Source organism: Ammospiza nelsoni, chromosome 5 (assembly GCF_027579445.1).
Source record: "Ammospiza nelsoni isolate bAmmNel1 chromosome 5, bAmmNel1.pri, whole genome shotgun sequence".
Taxonomy (NCBI): domain Eukaryota; kingdom Metazoa; phylum Chordata; class Aves; order Passeriformes; family Passerellidae; genus Ammospiza; species Ammospiza nelsoni.
The window spans coordinates 59,601,938-59,627,199 of record NC_080637.1 but is presented as its reverse complement, the minus strand read 5'-3'; the positions used below and the strand labels follow the sequence as shown (position 1 = coordinate 59,627,199).

The following is a 25,262-nucleotide window of genomic DNA, read 5'->3' as shown; positions in this document are numbered from 1 at the left end:
GAAATCTCCCTCAAAACTCATGTGTTGAGCTGGATCAACCCTTCAAGGAGTGATGTCCACCGATGTGACAGACCTGCCCTGCTTGGAGAGGTGTTGTGCCTTTTTTACCTTATTTATAGAATGGCCTTGCTCATGCTTCATTTAAGAAACAATTAGCCTTTGACAGCTTAAAATACAGAGGACTTTCTTTCTGCTGAACAGTCACTAGCCCTGAGCTGGATTTCAAGTTGTTGAAACAGCATGAGACTCCCCAGTGGGCTCAGTAGTGTAAGAGAGGTGCTGGGCAAGCTGGGTTTCCTGACCAAAAGAGGTGCTGGGCAAGCTAACCTTTCAGAACAGCAGCCTGAGCAACCCAAGCAAGAGTAATCAAACAAGGATTCCCATCAGTCAAATGAAGCAAGCAATCATTCCCAATCCTACCCCACTTTGTCCTCACCAAGTGGAGGCACCTTTGGAAGGTGAGGCCTCCTCCTCTTTTCAGAGATCTGCGGAGAACCTGCAGGAATGCAGAAGGTGCAGGAATTCAGCAATGGTTGCACACCAAAAGTGCAGCTGGCTAAGCTTTTTCCCTGAACATAAGAGGTTTTTCTGCCTCCTGTGTTGCTGCAGCCAGTCCAAAGGCAGCAAGTGCAATAGCTGGCACAGATAATTGGCATCACAATTTTAAATTTCAGTCCAAGCTCTTGTACCACCAGCAGAGGGGTCAGCATTCCCATTGAGTAGCCATGGGAGTTTTCCACTGGTGACTTCAAGCTTCCCAGAGCTGCTCCACTCCAGTCTCCTGGTTCTGCAGCTGCCTTTACCGTGCCAGGGAGCAGAGCACAAAAGGGCTGTGCTGAAAAGCCAAAAGAGATACCAGCATTCTTGAACTCCTGTCTCATCCCAGGTAGTTTTTTTGAGCTGAGTTTCCTGACTAAAAGAGAGCCTGGATAGAACATGTTGGCTTGAGCTCACTTGTTTCTTCTAGTAAAGATCCATGTGCCCTAGGCAAGCCTGGATCTTGGCTGCTCCTCTATAAAACTGGGAGTAAATGTCCTGCCTTAACTCCAAGGGATCAGGGGAGGATCAGCAGTCTGAATACTGTGTCAGGGTGATGCCAACACGTATTCAAGTGAGAGCTGTCCAGGCACCAGTCACAGCAGGAACATCCATGCCATGAACAGGTGTTCTCAGAAAGGAGAAACACAATGAAAAGCACAAGCACGGCACACGCAGCTTCCTCCGGATAAGAGAACCCAGCGATGAGACGCAACAACACCACCAACCAGCAACAAACCGTGCCAGCAAAAAGGAAGTGCTGGGGAGAACAAGAATAAGAAGCAATATCCAGCAATTAACATCTAGAGAAAGCAAAAATTTTCAGACGGAATTTAAAGTTGTAGGAGTCAGCAAAACAAAAGATGTGAGACAACATGGGGAGTCACGGAGAGACCAGGCGCCAAATTAACAAATAGAGGAACACACCGTGGAAAAACACTTGTCAACAGATCAAAAGAGTGAACAGCAAGGATTGGACGCAATAATAAGGTATCAAAAATATAAAAGACCTTGAACACCAGCTCTTTTCCAGTAATAGCAGCACACCAAGTTAATCTAGACATTCATTGCTCACACTTTCACACCAACAGTCCCCCCATCGCACGGATGTCAGAACACAAGGAGCCTAACACAGACACGGGAGCGATTCCTTTAACGCACATTAACTTGCCCTAGCAAGTTTCACTGCTACTCCGAGGGTACCACGAATGTTTAAGCAGATATTTACAAGATTTTGACCTGCCTTGCCGATCATGCACTTACAACCACGCAGCACAGGAGCTGTTTCCAGCGATAAAGGTTTCAGGACATGCCACAAAGTCACTGAAGCTCCCGCAGCTCTCCTACAACATCAGAGGGAACCACCGCGCCCTCCGGACAGGTCGCTGCAACCGAACTACAGGATTGTTTTAAAAAATGTATCAACGTCAAGAAATGTATCAGTGTAATTGTCATTCTGCTCTGAAGCTTTCCCTCCTGGATTCCAAAAGAGTGATTTGCAGCGGTCACTGTTAATAAAAACCTGGAACAAGCAGCGGTTCAGTGAAGTAAAATACATCTTTTCACCTCGCAAAGAGAAAGAGCTCACGGGAAAAGCATCCCAATGAAGTTAAACATCTGATTAGAAATGTCTCATCACTGTCAACCAGATTGTGCTGGACACAAACCTGAAGTAAAGGGATACACATTTAATGAACCGATTAGGACAATGAGCAAGAAAGCAAACGGTTTGCCTTTCACGTCTTTGTCAAAAATTCTCGGACGGGCAATTAAACATAATTAATTATTTAATTAATTAGAAGGTCAGCTGTAGATGAAGACGGTGGGAAGGCGTTCGGGCAGGGCACAGAGCGGGCTCTGGCGCTGCGCTCGGGGCCGCCGCGGGGGCGCAGCCCCGGCAGGAGCCGAGCGGGGATCCCGGCACCGCCGCCGGCTCCGCGGCCGCCCGCGCCCCGCTCGGGAACTTCTCTCGTCCCCTGCCGCTCCCCATCACTTCCTACTTTCCCCGCTCCGCCGAGCAGCGCTGCCGCCCCTTCCTGTGCCGCCGCCGCCGGCGCTGCCCGCGGGCCGGCTCCGCGCAGCGCGCTCGGCTCCGCGCCCGGCCCCACTCACCCCAGCGTGCTGATGAACCCATTGACGGAGCCCTCCGCGTACAGGGACACGATGTCCCCGATGTACAGAAAGCTGGACATTTTCTCAGACATTCTGGTTCATTTTCCAGCTGGGTTCCGCGCTCCTCCCCTTCGAGGTGAAAAAAAAAAATTAAAATAAAAATTAAAATAAAATCAAAGCAAATGGCAGCGATCCTTGGGGAAGCCGGGGGCTGAGGCGAGCGGGCGGGGGGCTGAGCGCGGCCCCGGAGGTGCCGAGAGGGCTGACAGGAGCGCGGTGCGCGGCTCGGCACGGCCCGGCCCCCGCCCGCCCCCCGCGCCTCCGCCCCCCGCGCCTCCGCCCCCGCCCGCCCCTGCCCCGCCCCGGGCCGGAGAGCGAGCCCCGGGGACCGGGCCTGCAGGCAGGGGACCGAGGCTCGGCGGGGGTCCGAGGCCACGGCAGGGGACCGGGCCTGCAGGGAGGGGACCGAGGCTCCCCGGGGGACCGAGGCCACGGCAGGGGACCGGGCCTGCAGGCAGGGGACCGAGGCTCGGCGGGGGCCCGAATCTCCGCTGGGGACCGAGCTCCGGGCAGGGGACCGGGCTTCCGCTGGGGACCGAGCCCCGGCGGGGCACCGAGCCTGCGGGCCGGGGACCGAGCCTCCGGGCAGGCGGCCCCGGCACCCCCGCCGGCCCGGAGAGGGGCTGCCGAGCCCCCCGGGCTGTGATTCCCCGCGGGCCGCTCCCCGGGGCTGGAACCCGCGGGGGCAGCGGCTGAGGGAGCCCACACAGGGGGGCGTGAGGGGACGGCGACCCTTCCCCACAGCCGAGAGAGTGTGCTTGGTGTGGTCGCCCAAAGTGTCACCCTCTGTTTGGTGGCTTGCAAACATCAGGAACCACAAGTCCTGTAGTTACTGCTTTTAGTGAGAAGCAGAGTGTGCTGCAGTGAATCACAGGATGGCTCAGGCTGAAGGGGCCACAGTGGGTCGATCAGCTGGTGCCATCTCCATGTGCCAGCAGGGCCATTCCAGAGCACAGGGCACAGGGTTGTGTCCAGATGGTTCTGGAATATCCCCAGTGAGGAGACTCCACACTCTCTCTGGACAATCTGTTCAGTGCTCGGTCACTGCCCAGGACAGAAGTTCTGCCTCGTGCCCAGGTGGAACCTCCTGGGCTCAGTCCCTGCCCATTCCTCTGGTGCCATTGCTGGGCCCTGGAGCAGAGCCTGGGCCCTGCCGGGGCTCCCCCAGCATGCCCAGCTAGAAAAGGGCACGATGTCTGGAGAGGCTTCAGGCCATGCCTTGGTGGCCAGAGGGACTCAGGGGGGCTGCACAAACCCACCCTGCTTCAATTCACTGCCCAAAACCAAGGACCAGCCCACCAAACCACACATTCAGTATGGGGTGGAAGTGTTCAGTTCCTACGTGAGGCTATCCCCAGCAGGAGAATCTTATTCTTAAAATTACTGTGCATACTTTATGCAGACATGTGATTTTCATTAATGGTTCTAAGAATCAAACTATATACTTTTTATAATTTTTCAGGTGGAATTCACCTGAGAGGGCTCTCCAAATTACAAGCAAACTCAGTAATAGTATTTGTTAACCACTGCAGTTTAAAAAATACTGTTTGGAATTAAAAAAATTAAAAAGGGCCTGATGAAGTACTAACTCTTAAATTATAAGAATATCAATCTAGTCACAGGAGTGTGCAGACTGCTAGTAATGAGTAACAAGCTGAGGCTTTCACACTTTGATTTAGTCTGTCGAATCTACAGCTTCCAACCTTATTGTACTTCTGAACATAAATTGTTGACATCAGAAATGATGAGTTTCCAAATTTTAAAAAAAGGGTCTTAGCATCTAGATGTATGTTATGCCATTCTAGAGGTCCCTTTTTGCCCTTTTATGGTGAATGTATTGTATTTTCCCCTTTCTTTTGTACCCACTGGGATACAAAAATGCTAGCAAAGACCCCTCCTATGGAGACCGGCTGAGAGAGTGGGATTTGTTCAGCCTGTGGAAAAGAAGGCTCTGGAGAAACCTTATAGCACCTTCCAGTACTTAAAAGGAGCTTACAAGAAAGCTGGAGAGTGACTTTTTGCAAGGGCATGGAGTGATAGGAGAAGGGAGAATGGCTTTAAACTGAAAAGGGATGGGTTTAGATTGGATATTAAGAATAATTTCTTCCCTGTGAGGGTGGTGAGGCCCTGGCACATGTTGCCCAGAGAAGCTGTGGCTGCCCCATCCCTGGAAGCATCCCAGCCCACGTTAGATGTGGCTCTGAGCAACCCTGGATAATGGAAAGTGTCCCTGCCCATGGCAGGGGGTGGCACTGGGTGAGCTTTGATGTTCCATCTGACCCAATCCATCCTGGGATTCTGTGTACACACAAATGTAGGCCCCAGATCTGACACTTCCCCAGATTCTTCCAGCTCAGTCTCCTGGAGTCACTACAGTTGTTAAATCCTTTCTGGAAAAGCCATATGAAGAGGACAGGTGCCAGAGCCCTCATTCAGGATCCAGCCCTTGGACAGGAAAACCAAAGATGAGGCCCTTCAAACTTCCCCAAACACGCAGCAAACCCCAGGGCTGGACTAAGTTAAAACACAGAATTAGAAACTGAAAGTCCAAGCAGCACAAGGCACCAGAGGGCAGAGAAGCTCTGGCTCCCTGCCCACGTGCTGACTAGGTGAAAAGCATTGACCCAGGGCCCTCCAGGAGCCACCACACAGAGGGCTCCGGGTTTTATTTCATGGAAATGTGCTTCTGGACAGCTTGAGCTTAGCAGCAAAGGCTTTACAATGCACTGACAATATCCTTTGCCCTCCTGACCCTGTTTATCTCAGCCATTTTATACCAGGCTCTAATGGCCTAATTAAGACACTTTAGCCAGAGCGGTTTCGCATTTCCCAGCAGTAAATGAAATCCTGGCATGCCTTAGATCAGTGGGAGTATTCCTGAGAATAAACTTCAGAACTTGGCCAAGCAGCAGGATTGTGTGTCCTTGGTGTGCCTGGGAGCAAAGCCCCATTTGGGACCATTCTGTCAGGAGAGGACAGCTCTGTTGCCTAAACACAGGTTATTGGGGCTGTGTGAAATGTCCTTTGGCACCTGAGACATGCCTGTGTGTTGTCAGCAGCAGGGCAGGACTGCTGTGTCCTTCACAGCTCTGCCTGCATGGGCAGAAAGGGGCCCACAGATTCTGCCACTACAAGAAGGTTAATTTGGGTCACTTTAGAAAATATTTGGCATATGCTTGCCATGGCAAAGCTGGAAACTGATAGGAGTCCTACACTTGCAGTCCTCTTTGCTCCTTTTGCCCCCCAAGGAAATCAAGGCACGGGCTGCATTCTCCTGGGTTTGTCCATCTTGGCTCAGGCTGGATGGTGCCAGCAGCTGAGTGCAGTTGCCACCTCGTAGCTCTGCAGTGGTAAACATGGAGTGAACTGGAAATCTCAATCCAAGCAGAGAAAGCTTTTAACTAAAAGTGAGTCCTATGAAATCAGCAGTTTTGCAGGAAAAGTCACATCCTGAAGGCAGTCAAGTATTTAGGCTTCATTTTAAACCTGTGCCGTTGAAACACCCTGATAATCTCAGGTGATTTGTATGCTCAAAATAAGCCAGCACTTACCCACTTTTGGAGACCAGCTCTTAAAATGGTAGAAAGATCAGCCTGGAAAAGCAGATCTGAGGAACCCTTGCTCTTCTTCTCCTTGGAGACAGGAAACATAAGTAGTGACAATCCTCCAGCATTTTTAACAAGTATTAACTCTCTTCTATTAAAAATAATGATTATGCCTCTCTGAGTGCTAGTTTTATGAAGATGGTATCTGGAAAAATTTAATTAAAATGAAAGAGATTTTGTCATAACAAGTCTACATAGAAAAAGATAAAACAGGGCCAGAGATTATAATGGAATATTGCTTCATTTATCTGGAGCAGAAATACACCAAATGAGTTATTTGGATAAAAATTGATATTTTTACTACATTTTTAACCTTGTAATTAGCTGCAGGGTGAAGGTGAGCTGCTTAGTCAATAACTGGGATATGTTTTCCATCAGTTATCTCTGGTAATCTTTTGTTCCAAAGCTGGGAATATGGGCTTTGCTGTGAAACAGGACCCAGATGCAGGAATCATCAGCTGGTGCTGACAGACTGCCCTGGTGCACATATTCCTCTGTACATCGTAAAACTGAGGAAGTCTTCCTCTCTCAACTCTCATTTCTGTCATTTATTGTCTGAGAAGAAAATATTCAAGCAATTCCTGCAGTGGTACTCTGACATTAAGTCTCTTTATAGAAGTATTTGACTATATTTTAATGCAGGGAAATTTCACCTTGATGTCTAGGTGCTGGATTTTGGTGTTCATTTCAGTGCTGAGGCATAGAGGAGAGGCAGCTTATCCACAGAGAGTTCAACACAAACACCTCATTGCAGCACTGAGCATCCACCTTAGGTGTGAAAATACACTATATTAGAGAGCCCTCAGACTCCAAAAACTCACTGAGTTAAATAGGCCAATGTCATCCTATTCCTGCTCCTTTTTCACTCCTCACATCTCAGGAAGGTGTCTGAATTTCCTGCTCACCTTGTCTAAACAGGGGAGGCTCCTGGCAGAAGCTGAGCTTTTTGTGCATTTGAAAATTGTCTGATTGGAAATGTTTTAATCTTGCACCTACACATCCTCCCTATTGGATGAAGTTACAGATATATGGGCCACTCCAGAGAAGCAAACTGAATCAACCAGAGGCTTACACAACAGGCAGCATTGATGTTTGTTTTCTCGAGAGCAGAGGATAGTGCCTTCCAGCTGCAGGGGAAAAGGGGGAAGAGAAGAATGCCTTTAACTGTTTTTATACAATAGATGTAGATGGGAACAGGCCAAAATCCAGGCAGGCACTCCAGAGCTTTAGCATGAAGCTATATGAAAGTTTGGACTCAAAGCTTTGGGTTTGTTTCTTATCTTTTTAATAGACAAGAGGGAAAAAAAAAAAAAAAAAAAAAAAAAAAAAAGAGAACAAACCATTCCAGACATTTTGGTGTTTAAAATCCAGCTCTGATTTTAAAGCCCATCTGTAGCTGGAGTACATTTAATAAACTTATCTCAAGCAATGCACAATTAACAGCTTACTTGAGGAAGGCCTGGTTATTCCAGCCACCCAATTAAGTTTCCCAGCTGAAGACACACATTACCTGGTGGATGTTCATATTTGAGCCAGCCAAGCTCTTCCCTGAGCACAGTGGCATTTCAAAACGCTGGGATGTATAAAATCAGCATGACTTGGCCCATGGGTTGGATCAGAGAGCTCCAGAACAGCTCATTTTGACAGTACCCGCACACAGGAATTGATTTACTGCTGGTAGAGCTTTGTTTTACTTTGCCTGTAGCAAACGTCAGAGCAGGAGCTGATTCCTTGAGAGATAGCCAGCTGTGGGGACTCATTTTCCCTTTTTTCTCCTTGTGGGAGTTAACTCTTTCTGATGTTGTTTCAAACAATATGTTGGTGTTGGAGCCATACAAAATATCAAACATTTGGTTAAAAAGAAAATTGCACCAACAGAATACTCCAGGAAAAAGAGGCCTAACAGAGATAAATGTGATTTAGTAACGTAATAAAGCAGTGAATCATGCAAAATAAGCGTCATTACGTGGTTGAGAATAATGAGAAAACCAGAATATGGAGCATTCAGTGCTGGTTTACCTACTTCATTCAACCTGGCTTCGGTAGGAACAGGAAATTCCAGCTCAATTCCTAACACCTTGTCTTGTAAAAGACTTTCCCTTGGAGGGAAACACATTTCTCTTAACATTAGAAAATGAGCACCTCTTCCAGACAACCTCTTGGGGGTTTCACTAGGAAATGGATGTGAGCTTTGCATCCTCACTGTCCAGGCACACTGGGTCACATTGTGGTGTGAAGGAACAGACAGGGGCTGTCTGACTTGCTCTTTGCTACATCTAAAATGCAAGAGCTAATATACCTATTAATTCAAGTATTTAAATAATCACTGCCTTGCCGTAATAATCTCTTGAAAGAAACAAACCTAGAAATAAAGAAAACTGAAGCTATTTGTGAATTAATTCCTTAAGCAAAAGGAGTTTAGATTAAAGAGGAAGCTTGGCCACCCTTGTAGCTGTGGCACGACACAGCAGCTATGTAAATAAACTCCTGAGAGCTGCTCCAAGCCGTTCCAGTGAAGATATTTCCCCTTGCCATACACTCGAGCCTCTCTGGAATCAGTTTCCAACTGTTCCACCACCAAAGCTATCCTTTCAAAGAGCCAAACACAAAAATCCAACCAAAGCAGAAAGCACAATGTGCCTTTCTCTGGGGGGGAAAAAAAACACAACCAAACCAAGCAAACCAACCCCTAGAGAAAGGATGCTTTATTTAGAGGGTTCAGGAAGTTGAAGCGTTGCCTTCTATCAGCTCCCGACCGCAGAGCGAGCGTCAGGAAGAGCACAAAAATGAACTCACTATTCCTGCAGGGAGCAAGTGCCAGCGGCTACACCGGGTTTGCTTCCAACCTTGCAGCCCTCCCTGCCAGCCCCCACGGGCTTGTTAATCAGCCACTGTCTCCTGGGGTTCCTGTGCTGCTTGGCTGCTGCAAAACGAAGCCTTTCCCTACCACACGCAGAAAGGGGCACTTACCTTGTTTGAATTTTCTCTTTTGCCAGCTGTCCTGAGACTTCAGAAACCTGAAAACACAGAGGGAAAAAGTGAATCATCACCATAAAAGGGGGGAAAAGCCTCCTGTAGAGGACAGTGACTGTAATTAAAAGGCAATTTTGTTTTGAGTGCTCTCATTAATACTGGCTGAGGCAATGGCAGTGGCTACAGTGTGGATATAGCATCAGCAATATACAGCAGTTATTTAAAATAAATATATCTTAAACCATGCAAGCAATATTCCACATGAACTCAATGTTGCCTTTTTTTTTCAATTCCAAAATTGAGAACGTTTTGCAAAAATTTCCACAGTAAAGTCTAAGAAAAACAAGAGTTCTAGTAAGAAGCCTAAAAAAATGCAGCTGTATTTCCAAGCTGGATAAAGTGGCAATTGCTAGCAACTAACTAAAGTGAAAAAAATATCTGTAATTTCTGCATGGCTGCAGTTTATTTGCAGACATGGAGCTTGGAAAGCATACCTGAAGAATACCTCCCTACCTTTCCTAATTTTATCATGCAGAGCCTCAGGAAAGATGCATCAAACGTGGGGAAGCTTTACACTTCAGGACGGCTTAAAAAGCCTTGCGCTTTTCATGATTTTTTTGATCAACAATTTTTTTTTTCCATTTTAAAAAGCTTTTGCAAAAGAAATACAGCTCTAATTTTTTTTTTTTTTTTTTTTTTTTTTTTTTTTTTTTTTTTTTTTTTTTTTTGCCAGAATTGTCTCCTTTCACCAGCATACTGGCCATGTTTAGAGTGAAAAACAGAAGGCTGTGGACAGCTTTTTTCTTTTTTGGGACACATTAAATATTATCAGAGTGGGGGGGAAAATTTGTCATTAGTTCTGTTCAAGCAGCTGCCGCCAGACCCATCCTTACTAGGCCACACCAGCATTTCTGACCTTGGGATGAAGTGCCTTTCTCTTTCTGGTCCATGTTCAGGCAAGGGAACATCAGGAAAAACAGCTTTTTTTCAGGAGAACCAGTCTTCCCTCGTGAGAGTAGGGGCCACATATCTTCACCTCAGGCCCACTCTAGCTTTCAGATGGGTAAAATAAACTGAAAATACCATCTTAGGGAGGGGAACACAAGTCAACAGCCTTTGGGTAGTTGCCACTGCATTTCCAGAGAAGTAATTTAGGGAGGTTTGGAGTCATTCAAGACCATTTAAAGCCATAACTCCTCCCCCTCACCCTGAGAATTGATGTTTCTCAGAAATGTGTTTGGAAGGGAAAATTAGAGATCAGGAATTTTATTGGCCACTCTGTCTAGGGATTTTTTGGATGGGGAGGCCCAAGAAATCCTCTTTGCCTGTCTCAGCTTTGCATGCCCTCATCTCTGATTGGTGCTGGCTCTTTCCAAGTTCATTTCTACTTTTACCTCTGCCAAATGCAGATTACTTTCCAGGACACTATGGAATTATTTAATTAGCACAGCCAAATGGCTGGGCTGTGATTCCAAGTAGACAGAAAATGTCTTTGATGGCAAATATGTACCAAGATTTGAGATTCACACTACCAATATTTCAAACTGATTTTGTGCTTATTTGAAGGAAGTGCCCTATATGGGAGATGTTCTCAAAGTGTTTCTGTTATCTCAGCCCAGCTATGACCAGGAAATGAGAGCTGGAGTAAGAATAAGAAAAGAGAAACAATTTTGGTGCTTTTTTATAAATTAATATGGAATTATGAATGTCATCAAAACATTACAGCACATTTGGATTCCCCAGACTGGAGTCTCTCTCCTCCTACCCATCCAGAATGCAGTGGGTTGAAACAAAAATCTTATCTAAAAGTATGTTGAATGCTGAACTGCTAAATTTATCTAGAACTTAAAAAAAAAAAAAGAAAAAAGAAACCTGCATACTAATCACATGGAAATACCTGATTTGCTTTGCCATTTAGGAATGCCTTGTGCATTTGCCTCTGTCCCCTACCAGTATTTAACATTGTATTAAAGGTGTAAGACATGAGTCAGAAAAAAACTGCTTTATATTCGTGCCTTTCCCTGAGAACTGGGGGGGGTTGTTTGCTTTTGTTTTGTGGGTAGTTTTTAAATATGTTCCTCATTTGGGTGTCTTCCGTAAGCACAACAAAAGTTAGCAGAACAGCTGAATCCTGAAAAGCTGAGACATGCAATTTCATATCCTCCGGCATCATAGGATTTAAATAGATCCGTGATGTGGATGCTTGATGAAATAAATCCCTGTTTCAGTGGACTTCACCTAAATCAGTGAAATAACCTCCTGTTTCTCAGCAGCTCTTGCAAGATGTTTTGCATCTCTGCAGCAGGGGAAGTTAGAAATATGAATGTGTTTAGGAAATTAGATTTTAACTAATCCATAGCTAACCACAAACGAGTACATTAAAAAAGCAGAACCATCACCCACCATTTCTATTTTGTCAACCCAAGAAAGGAAAATTTAGCAGCAGATTAATTACTTTACCAGTGAAACTGGATTTTACTTTAAAGGAACAGAAGAAATGTATATTGTTACCATGTCACAGGCAAAGAAACTGCTGGAGATAGTAAAGCCCAACATTTAAAATGCACATGGGTACATTTAGCACTACACTTGACATTATCTCCTGGGTGATCTGCAGAGATATTAAGGTGCTGGTTGAAAACAGATGGGTAACATAAAAGTGATGCCTGCCCTCTGACATCAGCACAATCAGCACCTCTGTTTCACAACCAGGCTGGGAGCTGCCACCTCTTCAGTGGTAAGGACATAAAAACACCAACAGGAGATGTCCTGCCTGGTGCACACTCCTTATTCAACAGCTGCAAGCACCAAGAACAGGCTCACGAGGTACAGGAGTGGATCACATCAGGGCAGACTGGATGGGCACTCACCCACAAGTTAAAGAGATTATTAATGTGAAAATGAGGGTGTAAAGGCAAAAAAGTGGGGGGGGGATACTGATTTCTATCAATTTTCCTTTCATGGTACAATTTGGTTTCTGACATCTAGGAGAAAAACACTTCTTGTGGCAACCAGAGGCTGTAGAAATCCCCTGCCTGCCTCCCTGGCAGCTGGCTGGTAGAGCAAAAGGGGAACAGGCAAATGCTTCTGTGAGGACACTGCTGAACCCTCCTGCAGCACAGGGAAGGGGGCAGAGAATGTGGTTGGCCCTCGGTGCCATTTCTGTGACAGTGAAAAGCACCAGCCAGGCACCATTCCTGCAGCATTCCCGTGTGCTGGGATGAGCCCACTCCTGCTCCCAGGACATGCTGCCAAGCTCTCATTTATTCCTCACTCAGCTCTTCCTCCCCATCACCCCTGTACCTTCTATTTTCAATCTTTGCACAAGGCCACTCCATCCTTCCCTGGCAGGGACAGGTCATGTCTGGCTGCTGCTGCTTCCTGATGTCTTCATTCCTCCTTTCCAGCCCCTGGATCATGCACATGAGCTATGAACAGTGAGCACAGGGCATTTTGGAAGCCATGGAGAAAAGCAGCCCTCCCCCAGCACCAAAATCTTTCAGTGTATTTTGAGAGATAAAAGTTTCCTCTTGGCCATATCATCTGAAAAACTGGTTTATTCCCGGTTCCCACCGTACATAATTAATGAAACCACATTAATGAACATATCTTGATAAACCCCATGTGAGAAAGCAAACTATTAATTAGCTGAGTAGGGTACAGCACAGATGAGGAATGGAAGAACTGAGAGATCTGGGAAGATATTTACTAATTAAGTCACTGAGAAGCAGGCAGATAGGAAGATTTATGTATTTTGTGACCCAGCTGAAGCACTTGCAGAGATCAGTGAGACACTGGCTCTTAGCTTGGCTATCTGCCTTTGAAAATCTGGGAGGCTCCTATCTGAATCTTAAATCTGAGAGGCTCCTCTCTGAATCTCAAATGTTTTTGGAAAGAAGCTTCCATGATGAATCCAAAGAACAGTGGTGGTATCTCCAGGTCCCAAGTTAGTGCTCAAACCACCAGGAAATCCTGGCACTAGGATCTGCTGGATCCCACACTTTAAATCTCGGGGATACAACAGGGCTTGGAGAGGATGTTTGTTTTAAACCCATCCCATAGAAAAGGAGGATGCAGGCTTGACTGACTGGTGTAGTCCTCTAAGACAAATTCGAATTAACAGGTTCTTGCCACAGATCATCCCCTTCAGCTGCAATATCTGTTCATCAAAACAGCTGCTCAGAAACTCCACAGAAGTGGAGGCAGAGAGCCCAGAGGGAGCAGGCTATGGCAGGTCAGGCATGGGATATTCCTCCATGGTGACTTCTCCTCCAACAATTTCTGCACGTGGTGAGGAACCCCAGGAGGGACTGCTGTGGTTCATTTTGTGTTAAAGTTCTTGTTCCTATTTTCACAGCTAGCACGGAAGCATGATTCCTTTATTGATGCTTAAGTTGACAGGGTTTATGTTGCAAGGTGACAACCCCTACTGAAAGGCTGTCAGACACGTGGCAGAGAGTGATCTCCTTCAAGTGAGAGGTGCAGGACTTTGGGAAGGGCAGTGTTTGCTGCTTATTGGCAGGTACCCATTCCTCATCTCCCTCTAAAAGGAAAGCACACATTACTCTGCAGAGAAAGGAGTTGCTTTCCTTCAGATGCCAAGCTAATAATTGGCATTTGTTCTTCACAGTGAATATTTATTCTTCTACCTCAGAGCCCTTGCCAGTCATTAGGAGCTCAGCACAATGCGCATCCCACATGCACCAGGCAGCAATTTCACCTTTACATGTGACCTCAGGTGAGGGCTGTGAAAGAATAAGGAAAAATCAGTGCACATATTGTTCAGCCCCTGAAAGGCAGAAAAACATTCCCCATTTTCAGTGGGCTTTTATTCAAGTTTCTCACCTGGCTGTGGTGCCCACTGCTCTACCCCAGACTCCCATGTGTGTGCACACACAGACTCTGCTGCTGACAAACTCCACATCATCACTCATCAGCTCACTGCTGCAACAAGGATGATCTGTATTCCCTGAACAAAATCTATGAACTTGCTGCAAGATTTTTACAGCTCATTTCCAGAAAAGTACCAGCACACAACACACAACAATGTTAACAGCAAAGAGATATCCACAAAAAATGAAAAGTAGGATTCAAATGAAAGGGAACACCCAGCAAATAAAGGAGGCAGGTTCTGTGTTTCTAACAAAGTTAAAGATAAATGGGCATAAACAGAGGACACGAGGAGCTATGCATGGCTTGCTTGTGTGTGGAATTAGCTGTGTATTGCATAAATCTCAGAGTAAATGAGATGCACCACGGAGCTCTTGGATGCTCTTTACTAGTAGTAAATCAGCTGCTTTTCATTATTTCCCACTGATGCTCTTACTGGAATTGTATTCAGCTAATTTTTAAACAAAGTACTTTCTGTACCCAAATGGCAAACAAATAACTGATTAAATGGAGAGATAGCATACCCAGAAGATTTGCATCTATCTAACAGCACCTCAAGTCATATAATTATGCTTTGTAACACCACTGTGAAGAGCTTGAACTGAAATTTCCCCAAGATTGGGAGAATAATTGCCCCAAAATGAGGTTCCTAATTTATTTTTGAGTATCACACACAATCCCCCCTAGGGGTGTTGTGATGTCTGAAGATTCCCCCCCAGTCTCCAAAACAGGAGTAAGTTCAACTTTTGCACAGTATTTTGTGTTTACTGATATGAAAGTGTTTTGTGCAGGGTTTTTTTCTCTTCCCTCCCAAATCTGCATGCATGAAACCGAGGGCAGAACCAGAGAGATGTCCCACAAGTCATCATTGCCTCACCTTCACAGTGAGATGCAACAAACTCACAAACAAACTGACAATTACACTCCTGGCACTCACTTTTCCAGCCCACCAGCTCCACAGCACAGGTCCTTCCTTCTGGACCTGCAGAACCATGAGAATTCCACATCCACGAAGGAGCCACTTCTGTGCTTCCTCCCAGGAGTACTGGGGGTAAGACAGCAGCTCCAAACCTGCAGGGAGGTGATGGCAGGCAGGACAGGCAAGCTGTGACTGCTCTGCAACAAGCTTAGACATTGCACTTATGTGACAGCTGTTGGGGAGAGGGAGGCATTACTAGTCATGGCTTGGACTAGAGACAGGAAAAAAAGGGAAGCAAATATGACTTGGAGTGGAAAATAATTTGGCTTGTGCCACTTACTTTACAGCATTTATTGATGATGGCTCAAAAACATTGGTTTCTAACAGCTACATATCCTCTAAGATGTGGCCAGTTAAGATGGTAAATAAGCTCTGTGGTAATTCAGTCTCCCCTGCTTCACCAAACACCTCGAGCATTGCATTTGAGGAGTCAGCTTCCAGCCTCTTCCTCAGATTTGCTGCCTCATCCATCCAAAACCACCTGGCCTCAAGCATGGGAGAAGATGAAGAGAAAAAAATCTTGAACTCTCAGCTGGAGAATATTCCTAGTATAGACAAAGTCCAAATAATTGCATTCCTCATGCACAATTACATTTATTTACTACCTGCTCAACAGATGAGAATCCTACATACACAGACATACATAGGAAACCTCTTGCAGATCCAAGAACTGCCTAAAAATGAAGCTCCCTCCTCCTTCCTAGCTCCCAAAAACTGCTCTGTCTCTGACCAGCCCAAAATTACACTGGCTAAGGTGTCTGGAAACAGGAACTCACTCCAAATCATGTTTGTCCTGGGGGGATGAGACATATGATGTTTCTTCCAGCTTTTACTCAAATCACTCCTGCTGGGGAGCTCTCCTGGGCTGCAGCCAGCTAAACCCTTGGAAGAGGGGTAATGTCCTTCCCAGACTGCCTAACAGGATAGTCCCAGTGCTCAGCAACAAAGTGGTGCAGGGGTTGTTAAGGGTTAGCACTTTTCTCCTGTCAGGAGAAAAATAAGGAGCAAACCAGACAGAGGCTCTATTCAACCACATGAACCTTAAGTTGGCGCAGAGCTCATGATAAAACCAACTTCCATTAAAAAACAGAACAAGCAAAACAAACAAAAAAAGCTCCACAACAATAAAACCCAAAACATAAAGTGCACAAATGTTATCCAGCAGTCTGCCACACCAGCATTGGCATGTGGATGATCTTCAGGGAGACAAGCATCTCCAGATGCTTGTACAGCTCTGGAAATGCAGCTCACAGATGCAGAGCGAAGCCACAGAGAGGAACCACTCAGAGAACAAAGCAAAGGCTCAACAGGCAGCACGTCCACATGGCTCCTTCCCCCAAGAAACTGACAAAGCTTGTAGAACGTCATGGCAAAGCAGAGACACCTTATCCAGTTTGTGGATTCCCTGAATTGTCTGGAGGATTTGTCACTGCACACTTACCTGGTTCTTGTCTCTCCTCAGGCTCCCATCCCTGGCCACTGCTGGGGGAGAGGATTCTGAGCCAGGTGAATCACCAGGTGTCCCCATTCTTGCATTCCCGTCAATATTGGAAAAAATTACTATACTGTAGCTAGTTTTATTATTTCTGGTCCTAGTTCCATTTAACTTGTTTAGAAAGTCTAAGTTTATAAGGCAAGCTACAACAAGTTTGGCATGCAGCTTGCAAAGTGAGGAGATAGATATAGATATAGATATAGATATAGATATAGATATATAATATATTTATAAAATTTTATATATATATATATATATATACACACTCATGAAGGGAGTCCATTGTTGCTACTAATGGACAGAATTTTCCTTGGGATTTGTCCTCAGTCCAAGCTGAAGCCTGGGAGGAAGCAGTCAGGTTCTGAAGTATTGTTGAACATTTTCATGCAGTGGGATTTAGACTGGTTTGTAACCTGCATGCCAAATTCCAAATTCTCTTGGGTTTCAGCTGGGTTGTCTCTTTGCTTAAAATTAAAATTGATAAAACAAAACAGTAGAGCTTTCTCTGGGGGTTATTAAAGGCGGTGTCCTATTCCAAGGGTTGGACATGAGCAAACACTGGAGCATCTCACCATTTTCTGTAACACCACAAGTGAGAGCTGAAGTGATGCCAAGGGCTGTGGCCTGCCAGCTCCTGAAGCAAAGCTGCAGCCTGGGGAGAACCACCTCATGAATTTAGGATGTGTGTACCAAATGGACCCCTGAAAGCACAGCGACCCCCACCACCACTCCCAGCAAACCTGAGCCTGTCAGACTAAACCTCCCCTCACATTTGAGTTGGAATTTAGCTGGAGCAAAGAATGAATGAATGAATCTCATTCCTTGTTGTTTGACTAGAGAGAGGCACTGGTGATACCTGGCAGGTCAAGTGTGCCTGCCCTGCCCTCTCCTGTGTCCCAGGAGCCAGCTGTAGAGACAAGATGTTTCGTTCTCAGTAATTACCGAGACTCTCCTGTTTACCCTGGTGGAAACACCGGTCGTGGAGCGTGCACCTCTGTTTTACCTGCACTGGCAAAAACACAGTGGAGATCAAGAGATTAAAGAGAAAGCTTTTTCAGCATTCTGGCTAGCTGCTCTGGAAACCCTAGGAATTCAGCAGCAAGAATGTGCATAGACAGGCCTGGAGAACTACAAGCAGCTGTTGGCTTTGCCAGATCACCTCCTTCTTTCAGCTTCCTTCTTCCACCAAGCCAAGGGTGAGGACAAGACATTGTCAGCCTCCTTTAAAAAAGAGGCAATGAAATAAAAGACAGTGTGGTTATCCCATCACAGAGCAGCCCCTCAATTAGCACAGCTCTAAAAAGCCAGCGCTGCAAATGGGGGATTGAGGGAATTGGGGTTTTTGACTTGAGTCAGGAGCGGCCCTTCCCTCACCCACCAGCAGGTTCTCTTCAAAGCTGTGAGCTGACACATCATTCTCAACATCATTTCATTGTGTGGGCAGTGCCTGGACCAGCCTTGCTGCACACAGTCATTTGCAGGCCTGCTCCATATCCAGTTATCCCCGGGGGATCACATAGCCCCTGGTTTTGAGGTATCACGGGTTTACAGTCCCAATACCTGCCCTGCAGCAGCTGGGTCTAGTGGAAGTATTTAGGATTTACATAGAATTGTAGAATAATTTAGGTTGGGAAGGGATCTTAAAGATCATCCAGTTCCATCCCCTTGCCATGGGCAGGGACACCTTCCACTATCCCAGCTTGCTCAGAGCCACATCCAGCCTGGCCTTGGACACTGCCAGGGATCCAGAGGCAGCCCCAGCTGCTCTGGGCACCCTGTGCCAGGGCCTCACCACACTCACAAGAAACAATTTCTTTCATGCCTGGATTCAAGGTAGAGATTTCCTCTTGATTTTTTACATGCCTGTTGTGTGCTGGTGAGGCAGAGCTGCTGTGCTCACCCTGCCTGCTGTGGGACCAACACTAATGCATATCAAGGAGACACAGATAGATTTATGCAGACCTTTTCATTCGAAACCAAAAATGCAGTCAACCAAACAAGCAAGACTCCAGCCTTTCTTCACCTGCCTGTACACAGGTGGGAGAGGGAAACGGGAGCACGGGAACTTTTGTAAAAGCACAGAGGGAATTCTTACAAGATGATTTCTGAAGTTCAAAAAATAGCTTCCTCTTAGAAGGTGTTTTGCTCCCCAGTATTACTGAAATCTCTGCATACTTACAAAGAAAACTCTTTTCTAGCTGAAGCCCAAGTTGCCTCTGGACAGAAGTCACAGAAGTACAGATGAGGACGTGGCCTCTCCTGTACCTCTGCAATGTTTAACTCTTCCGTCCATTTTTCCTACACTTTCTTACTGTATTTTCCATGGTCTCATCACTTGCCTGTTTTCCATCCTCTGACCACTGCAGTTTTCCTTCTCCCCTCTGCTCCTGGGCTTGCTCCTGCCCAGGCAAAACCAGCAGCCAGGCTGTGGCAGATCAAAAGGTCCGAGCTGTCAGTATTCAAACCAGCTGCACAGCAGATAAAAGCACTTTGCCTGTGCTCTGCTCACTGCTCAGGCAAGGAAAGGCCCTTTTCCCATGTAGCACTTCATTGCAAGAGCCCCTGACTACATGAACAACCCAGCAAAAAATTCTGACCCCTCTTACAACACCAGCTTCACTCTCTTTTGCCTTTCTCTAGTAAACTCCAGTTTGGAGACTCCAGTGCCATAAAAGTTGCTGGACAAAAGAAGTCTTCAAGCATAAATCCAGCACAAAGCCTACAGCAGCACCTTAAGCTCTCAAAACAAAGGGGTTTTTGCTTACAGGTGTCAAATTCCCAAGGACAAATATTCATCTCACTTTAAATTTAATTTTCTGAGCTGTAATTTATCTATTGAAAACAGAGCTGGTTAATCCCCATGTGTATCAACTTTAAAAAAAATTATTTTTCTCCTCCTTTTCTACAAGAACAACAAATACCAAGGATTTCAGGTTCTGTTTTTTCATCCATGGTAAAAAACAAAACCTCAGATCTGAGGACCATGAAGCTTTAAGGAAAGGTATTTGGTTTCAAACATTCCATCATCTAAGGCAACTCTTAAAGAGTGGGGTGTTCTCTCCTCCTTTCTGAGGGAGAACACCCCACACCAGTATTTTCATTCCTTTGACACAGATAATCCCATCCAACCACAAATAAATATTTATTTTTCCCTCTTTTCAAGAGAGATGCCACACACAGGAATGCATTACAGAAACTGGTGGGGGGAGGGGGTTTAAGCATATTCTCCCAAGTTGATACTACCTTGGTGACCCCAGGACTCGAGCCCCTTGCTGTTCTTAGCAAAACAAGCAGTTTACAATAACTCTTCCTTGCTTGAGGCCAAACTGGGCTGGGTTTTAGGGCTTGACCATCTCAGAAGAAAAATTAATTTTTGTGTTGCTTTGATCATCAAGTAAAATACTAAGGAGGTGTAGATTAAAAAAATAATCATCCTTTCAACAGAAATAAACCTTATCCATGACACATTCATCAAATATTTGTAACCACCCACCTCCAGTGCCTCTCCACAGCCACTTAGGGCTTGCTGTAAAAACGTTCTGAAGGAGAGGACAAAAAAAAAAAAGTTATCAGCAGGAATTGTGTTAATTGTCACCAAAAGGCTTTGGCTAGATCATTTCCTGTGCCCTGGATCCAGCTGGAAGCGCTCTCTGTGGGGAAGGCCGGCTCACAATCGCCCGGCCCTGCTGCTCGCTGCCGCACAAACGGAGGAAACTGCAGCCCATCATAAATCTGTCAGTCATGGACCAAACGGGCATCGCGAGGGCTGGGCTCCTCTTCCCCCCAGTTATCACTTGGCAGGCACACAGAAACGGAGCTGGGAGATAAATGCCTTTTTTCAGTGGCCTGCTCCCACAGACTTGGCTTAGAACATCAGGATGGCCTGGGTTGGAAGGGACTTCAAAAATCATCTCATTCCACCCCACCCTGTCATGGGCAGGGACACCTTCCACTGTCCCAACTTGCTCAGAGCCCTGTTCAACCTGGCCTTGGGCATTGCCAGGGATAGGAAGCTTCTCTGGGCAATCTGTGCCAGGGCCTCACCACCCTCCCAGGGAAGAACTTCTTCCATACATCTGGCCCAAACTCCCCCTCTTTCCATTTGTACCCATTACTCCTTGTCATTCCAGCTCCTGATGCAGAGTCCCTCTCCATCTTCCTTGTGGGTCCCTTCAGATCCTGGAAGGTGCTGTGACCTCTCCATACAACCTTCTTTTTTCCAGCTTAACAGCCCCAACTTGTCTCAAAGCCAGAGCAGTGAAAGAGGCTGATCTATTGAGGAGTGGGATCAGAGGGAGCTCAGGATTCCTGCCTCCAGTCCTGCTCTGCCACTGGTCTGCAGGGTGAGCTCAAAACATCTCTCCTTTAAAAAACAACAATCAACCAACCACCAAAAAACCCCAACCCAAAAGCCCAAAAAAACAAACCAGCAAAAAATGCAAATCCTAGCAAAACCAAGACCAACCCTTCTCTTTAGGTGTTTTTGGTGGGTGAGCTAGATAGTGATGTCAAGCAGTATTAAGCTAATTTATTTCATGCAAGCTGATCATCACTGTTTTGACATGCACAGGCATATTTGAGAAATAGGAAAGTAGGTAGAAACAAAAAGAGAAAACCTTCTGTTTCGGTAACAGAAGAACCGTCCTCAGATTCCTTTCTCCAAGCAGCTGGTCCTGAAAAATGTCAACAACATTTGCCCAACAGCTTGGTGGCAATTACAGATCACCAGAGGTGAAGCCACAGTGACAGCCACTCCTGAAGCCAGCAGGGCAAACCTGGGGTCAGAAGGGAAATGGAGACACCAAGAGGCAAACAGCAGGAGCTACAGAGGAGTCTGGGGGAAGCAGGGAGGGCCGGAGTCCCCCTGGGATGTGGGAAGGGGAGTTGGGGTCGGGGGTGGACAGCGAGGTGTGAGGAAAGCCCTTGGATGTGGGAAGAGTCCTTTAAGTAAATGTTGTGGGTGCCAGAGGTTGCTAGGCAGGGACTGGGTGGCTGCCCAACAACAGGCACACAAACAAATAACAAATAAATAAATGAAACCACTGAAAGGCTTTGCTGGCTCCTGCCAAGGGCACCTCAGGCAAAGGCAGATGCCAGCAGCCAAGGCAGGATGGAGCCCAGCTCTGCTGGCTCCTGGTCCAGCACCCAGCCAGGAGGTCGAGGTGCCACTCTCATCCTGCTTTCAAAAGGGAACAGACAAAGTGTTACCCTGGCAACTTCCAGAGCAGAGACTGTAGCAAGAACAGGCATTATGTATGCAAATAAAAGCATCCAGGCACAACAGCCTGGAAAAAAAAAATAAAGCAAATAGCCAGACTAATATTTGCAGAAATAAGTTACTGAAGCAAGACTTCTAGATCCAGAGCTAGGACTTCAAAAAGATAATTTAGTTTGCAGAAACTCTGAAGGACTGCAAGGAAGGAGCTTGAACTTTTCCTAAAAACTTAGCTAGTTTATCAAATGCCTTATTACAGCACCAAAACCTGCTGTTGAGGCCTGGCTGTGAAAACACAAAAACCTCTGCTGTGTTTTATAAGAGCAGCCACAAAGCTCAGCTCGAGGCTTTTTGCATTGTTTAATGCATGATTTCATTTCAGGCACAGGACATCTATGCAAACTAAATGGGTTTAGTTTTCTCCATCCCCCAAGTTCAACACAATTTATGGCTCCTGCACTTTCCCTCTGTTAAACTCACTCAAAACCTCAACAGCTGCCTTTCCACCCCTCTTTTTTTCTCCCTATTATACTGATAAGCCTCCATAAAAACCCTGGAGCACCTCATCATGAGTCATGGACACATTTACCAGGGCCTTGGAGCAAGTCTTAACCCACTCTAAAATCTGACAAATTGGTTGTCTCTAATGCTCACATATTAAATATTTAGGGATTACTTTCAATCCCTTATCAAAGATCTGTCTTCATCACTGATAAATCATATAATTCCTGTTAGAGATGAAAGCAGAGTCACAGCTGCCTCTCTGCAGAGGCCTCAGTTGTTGCTTTCACACACAGGACAGCACTTTCCCTGAGCTGTGGTTTTTTGGGCAACACTTGTTAACTTCATCTACAAAAGGACAATTGGTAGAAACTGAAAAAAAAATAGAAGCAGAAACTGAATCTCATTCATAATTCAGGGCAACCCATTGGAAAGGAAGCTGTAAACGTTGTCAAGTCAAGAGTGAACATAAACACTTCTTTACCTATCATAGAAAGTCCTTTATTTTAAAGTGATACCATGCTTTCTTCCCCTGTTTTTGTTACTCCTTTGCAACTGAGGCAGCCCAGCCTCAAGTGCTTTGCTGAAGATATGGATTTTTATTCTGCTCAAGTGCTTTTAGCAAGAGCAGGAGCAGCTCACCCAGACAGCTCCAAGGGATGCAGAAAACAAGGGGCCTTTTTACAAAACAGGCTTCCAGGGACTGACTTCCACCTCGGTGCCATGAGGAAACAAAGCTTGTGCAATTGCAGCCTGTCCCCTCCAAAACCCAGTCCTCTCCCCAGCCAGAAATGCCTGATCCCATTATTAGCCAGGTTAGAGCATTTGCAGGGGGAAGGATCTTATGGATGCCTTGAAAATTATGTTATGTCAAGCTTTTTTTGAGAACTAGAAGTTGGCTAAAGGACAGAAATTCAAAACCATGTCCCCACTGAGGGAGGGAAAAGCCAAAAGTAGCCCTGCTCAGCTCCTGGCTGCCCTTCCCCGTGGAAAATATAGCAGAGAATGAAGCTGAGATCATTAAGTCAGAAGAAAGGGAACTGCAGAAAAACCTGAAGGAAACCAGACTCCATCAGCTGCACCACTCAGACAGCAATTTGTTTAGTCAATTGCCAAAGTAAAACAAACATCGAAAGAAAAACATCTGGGAGGAGAAATTGGTGAGAGGGCTCTGGCTGTAAATTTCCGCTTTTCGGAGAGAGCTTTAGGCTGGCTTTACAAAACAGCAGAGGTGAAGGAGGGAGAACAGCTCAGCTGCCCAGATTTCAGCACTTCTGGAAGTGCCTAAGGGGGAAGGAGCTGCTCTGAACACCCAGACCCAGCCAGCTCCCATCTCCTGGGCAATGCTGCAGCTTCCCCATCACTTCCAGGCACGACTGAGCTCCCTCTCCTTAGGAGAAGATCCACAGCTGATCACATGGAAATGGGATGTTTTTTTCCTTCTTTCCAGCAGAGAAGACAGAAACCATCTCACACAAAGACAGAGCAATGGCAGCAGCATCTGTGTTAGTGGAGGGGCAGAGCTGGGTTGAGCAGAGAGCTGTGAGCCACATCTGGGGCTGGTGCCAGGGGAAGGGAGCTCTGTCCCAAAGTGTCACATCAGCTGACAGCCAGGTGAAACCGAGCCCATTGAGTGAAACACCAACCATTTTAGGGTTATTACAGCAGCTGGTTTGAGAGCCTGCTGTGGGAAGGCAGCAAGGCTGGCTCAATGCAAAGGCTGGGCCCAGGAGCAGCAGCAGGCTCCATAAATAAGGTCCTGTCAGCCTGACCATTATAAACCTTGTGATCCTTGTTTGGTACATATCCCACCCCCTCTGGAAAAATCACACGAGGCTGGAACTTGGCACAGCAGCCTCCATCCTGTCCTGGGGTTTGTGCAAACCTCAGCCCTGCTCAGACTCCTCCATTTGACCAAGAAAATGGCAGAAGTTAAAAAAACCCACAAAACAACAGTGAAGACTTTGCCAGAAGACTTCAGCCACTAGCTCTTTTTGCCATCCAGGACAGCCCAGAGTGGTATCAGCTGATGGGATTTCTAGAATCCCTTTGGAAGTGACAGCCCATGTTGGTATTAACAGCTGGAGAGAGATGCAGTTTTAATGAGGTTTTGAAGGTTTGCAGGTCTCACAATGAGTTTAACAGATGTACAGGCAAAAGTCCTGCAACAGAGCATCTTTATTCTGGTCAACCTAGTGATCTTTCCCTTAAAGTGATTAAATGACTAATAACTTTGGAAAGGCCAAAATTTAACATTACTTCAAAGTTTGTGAAAAGCAGAACTTTCATTAGGAAAACGAAAAATGACATTTTGAATTTAACCCATTTTCCTCATTTTCAAAGAAGACAAAAAGATGGTGCTTTGGAAACTGAAATTATTGAAGTAAATTATTTCTTTTCACTTTTTAGATCTCCCCAGGGAAAAAACCCAACAAACAGCTAAGATGAAATAGTGAGGGCTTGTCTGAGCAGGAAAGCTTTATCTCCTAGATATGTAGCTGTAACTCTGTAAGTCCCTGACTCCTTTTAGTACAACCTTTTCCAGCTCAGTTTAATCAGTTTCCAGTGTCATAAACTGAGCTTAAAAGGGGAAAAGAAAACCATAATTTGGGAGGGGAAAAAAAGCTTGTAGCAAAACAAGAGTGTTCACATGAGTAGTTAAAACAAAATTTAACCTTGGTAGAAAATCATCCCTTGACTTTCATGTTTAAAACTTTCCCACGTAGGCAATTTCTCAGAGGAAACATGAGGCTTTGGGAGGGAAGTGGGGTGGGAAGTGAAAATACTTTCCCACTGCTAAGCAGAATGAGAAATAGAAGCAAGTAAAGACAAGGTTTAAGAAGCAACTTTCCCTCAGATGTTGTTCCTTTGTCTTTTCCACTCTTTCTCCCATTT

The 25,262-nt window shown here is 45.9% G+C and overlaps 1 protein-coding gene across 1 annotated transcript in view; it reads right to left on the bottom strand.

Annotated features, from left to right (window-relative positions):
* ITPR2 (inositol 1,4,5-trisphosphate receptor type 2) overlaps positions 1 to 2,859 on the bottom strand; it is a 243,595-nt gene extending 240,736 nt beyond the window's left edge. Inside the window, exon 1 of the mRNA XM_059473401.1 lies at positions 2,650 to 2,859. Coding sequence (XP_059329384.1) covers positions 2,650 to 2,741 — 92 coding nt within the window. The 5' untranslated portion in view covers positions 2,742 to 2,859. The remainder of the gene's footprint in view (positions 1 to 2,649) is intronic.
* Between the last annotated feature and the right edge of the window lie 22,403 nt (positions 2,860 to 25,262).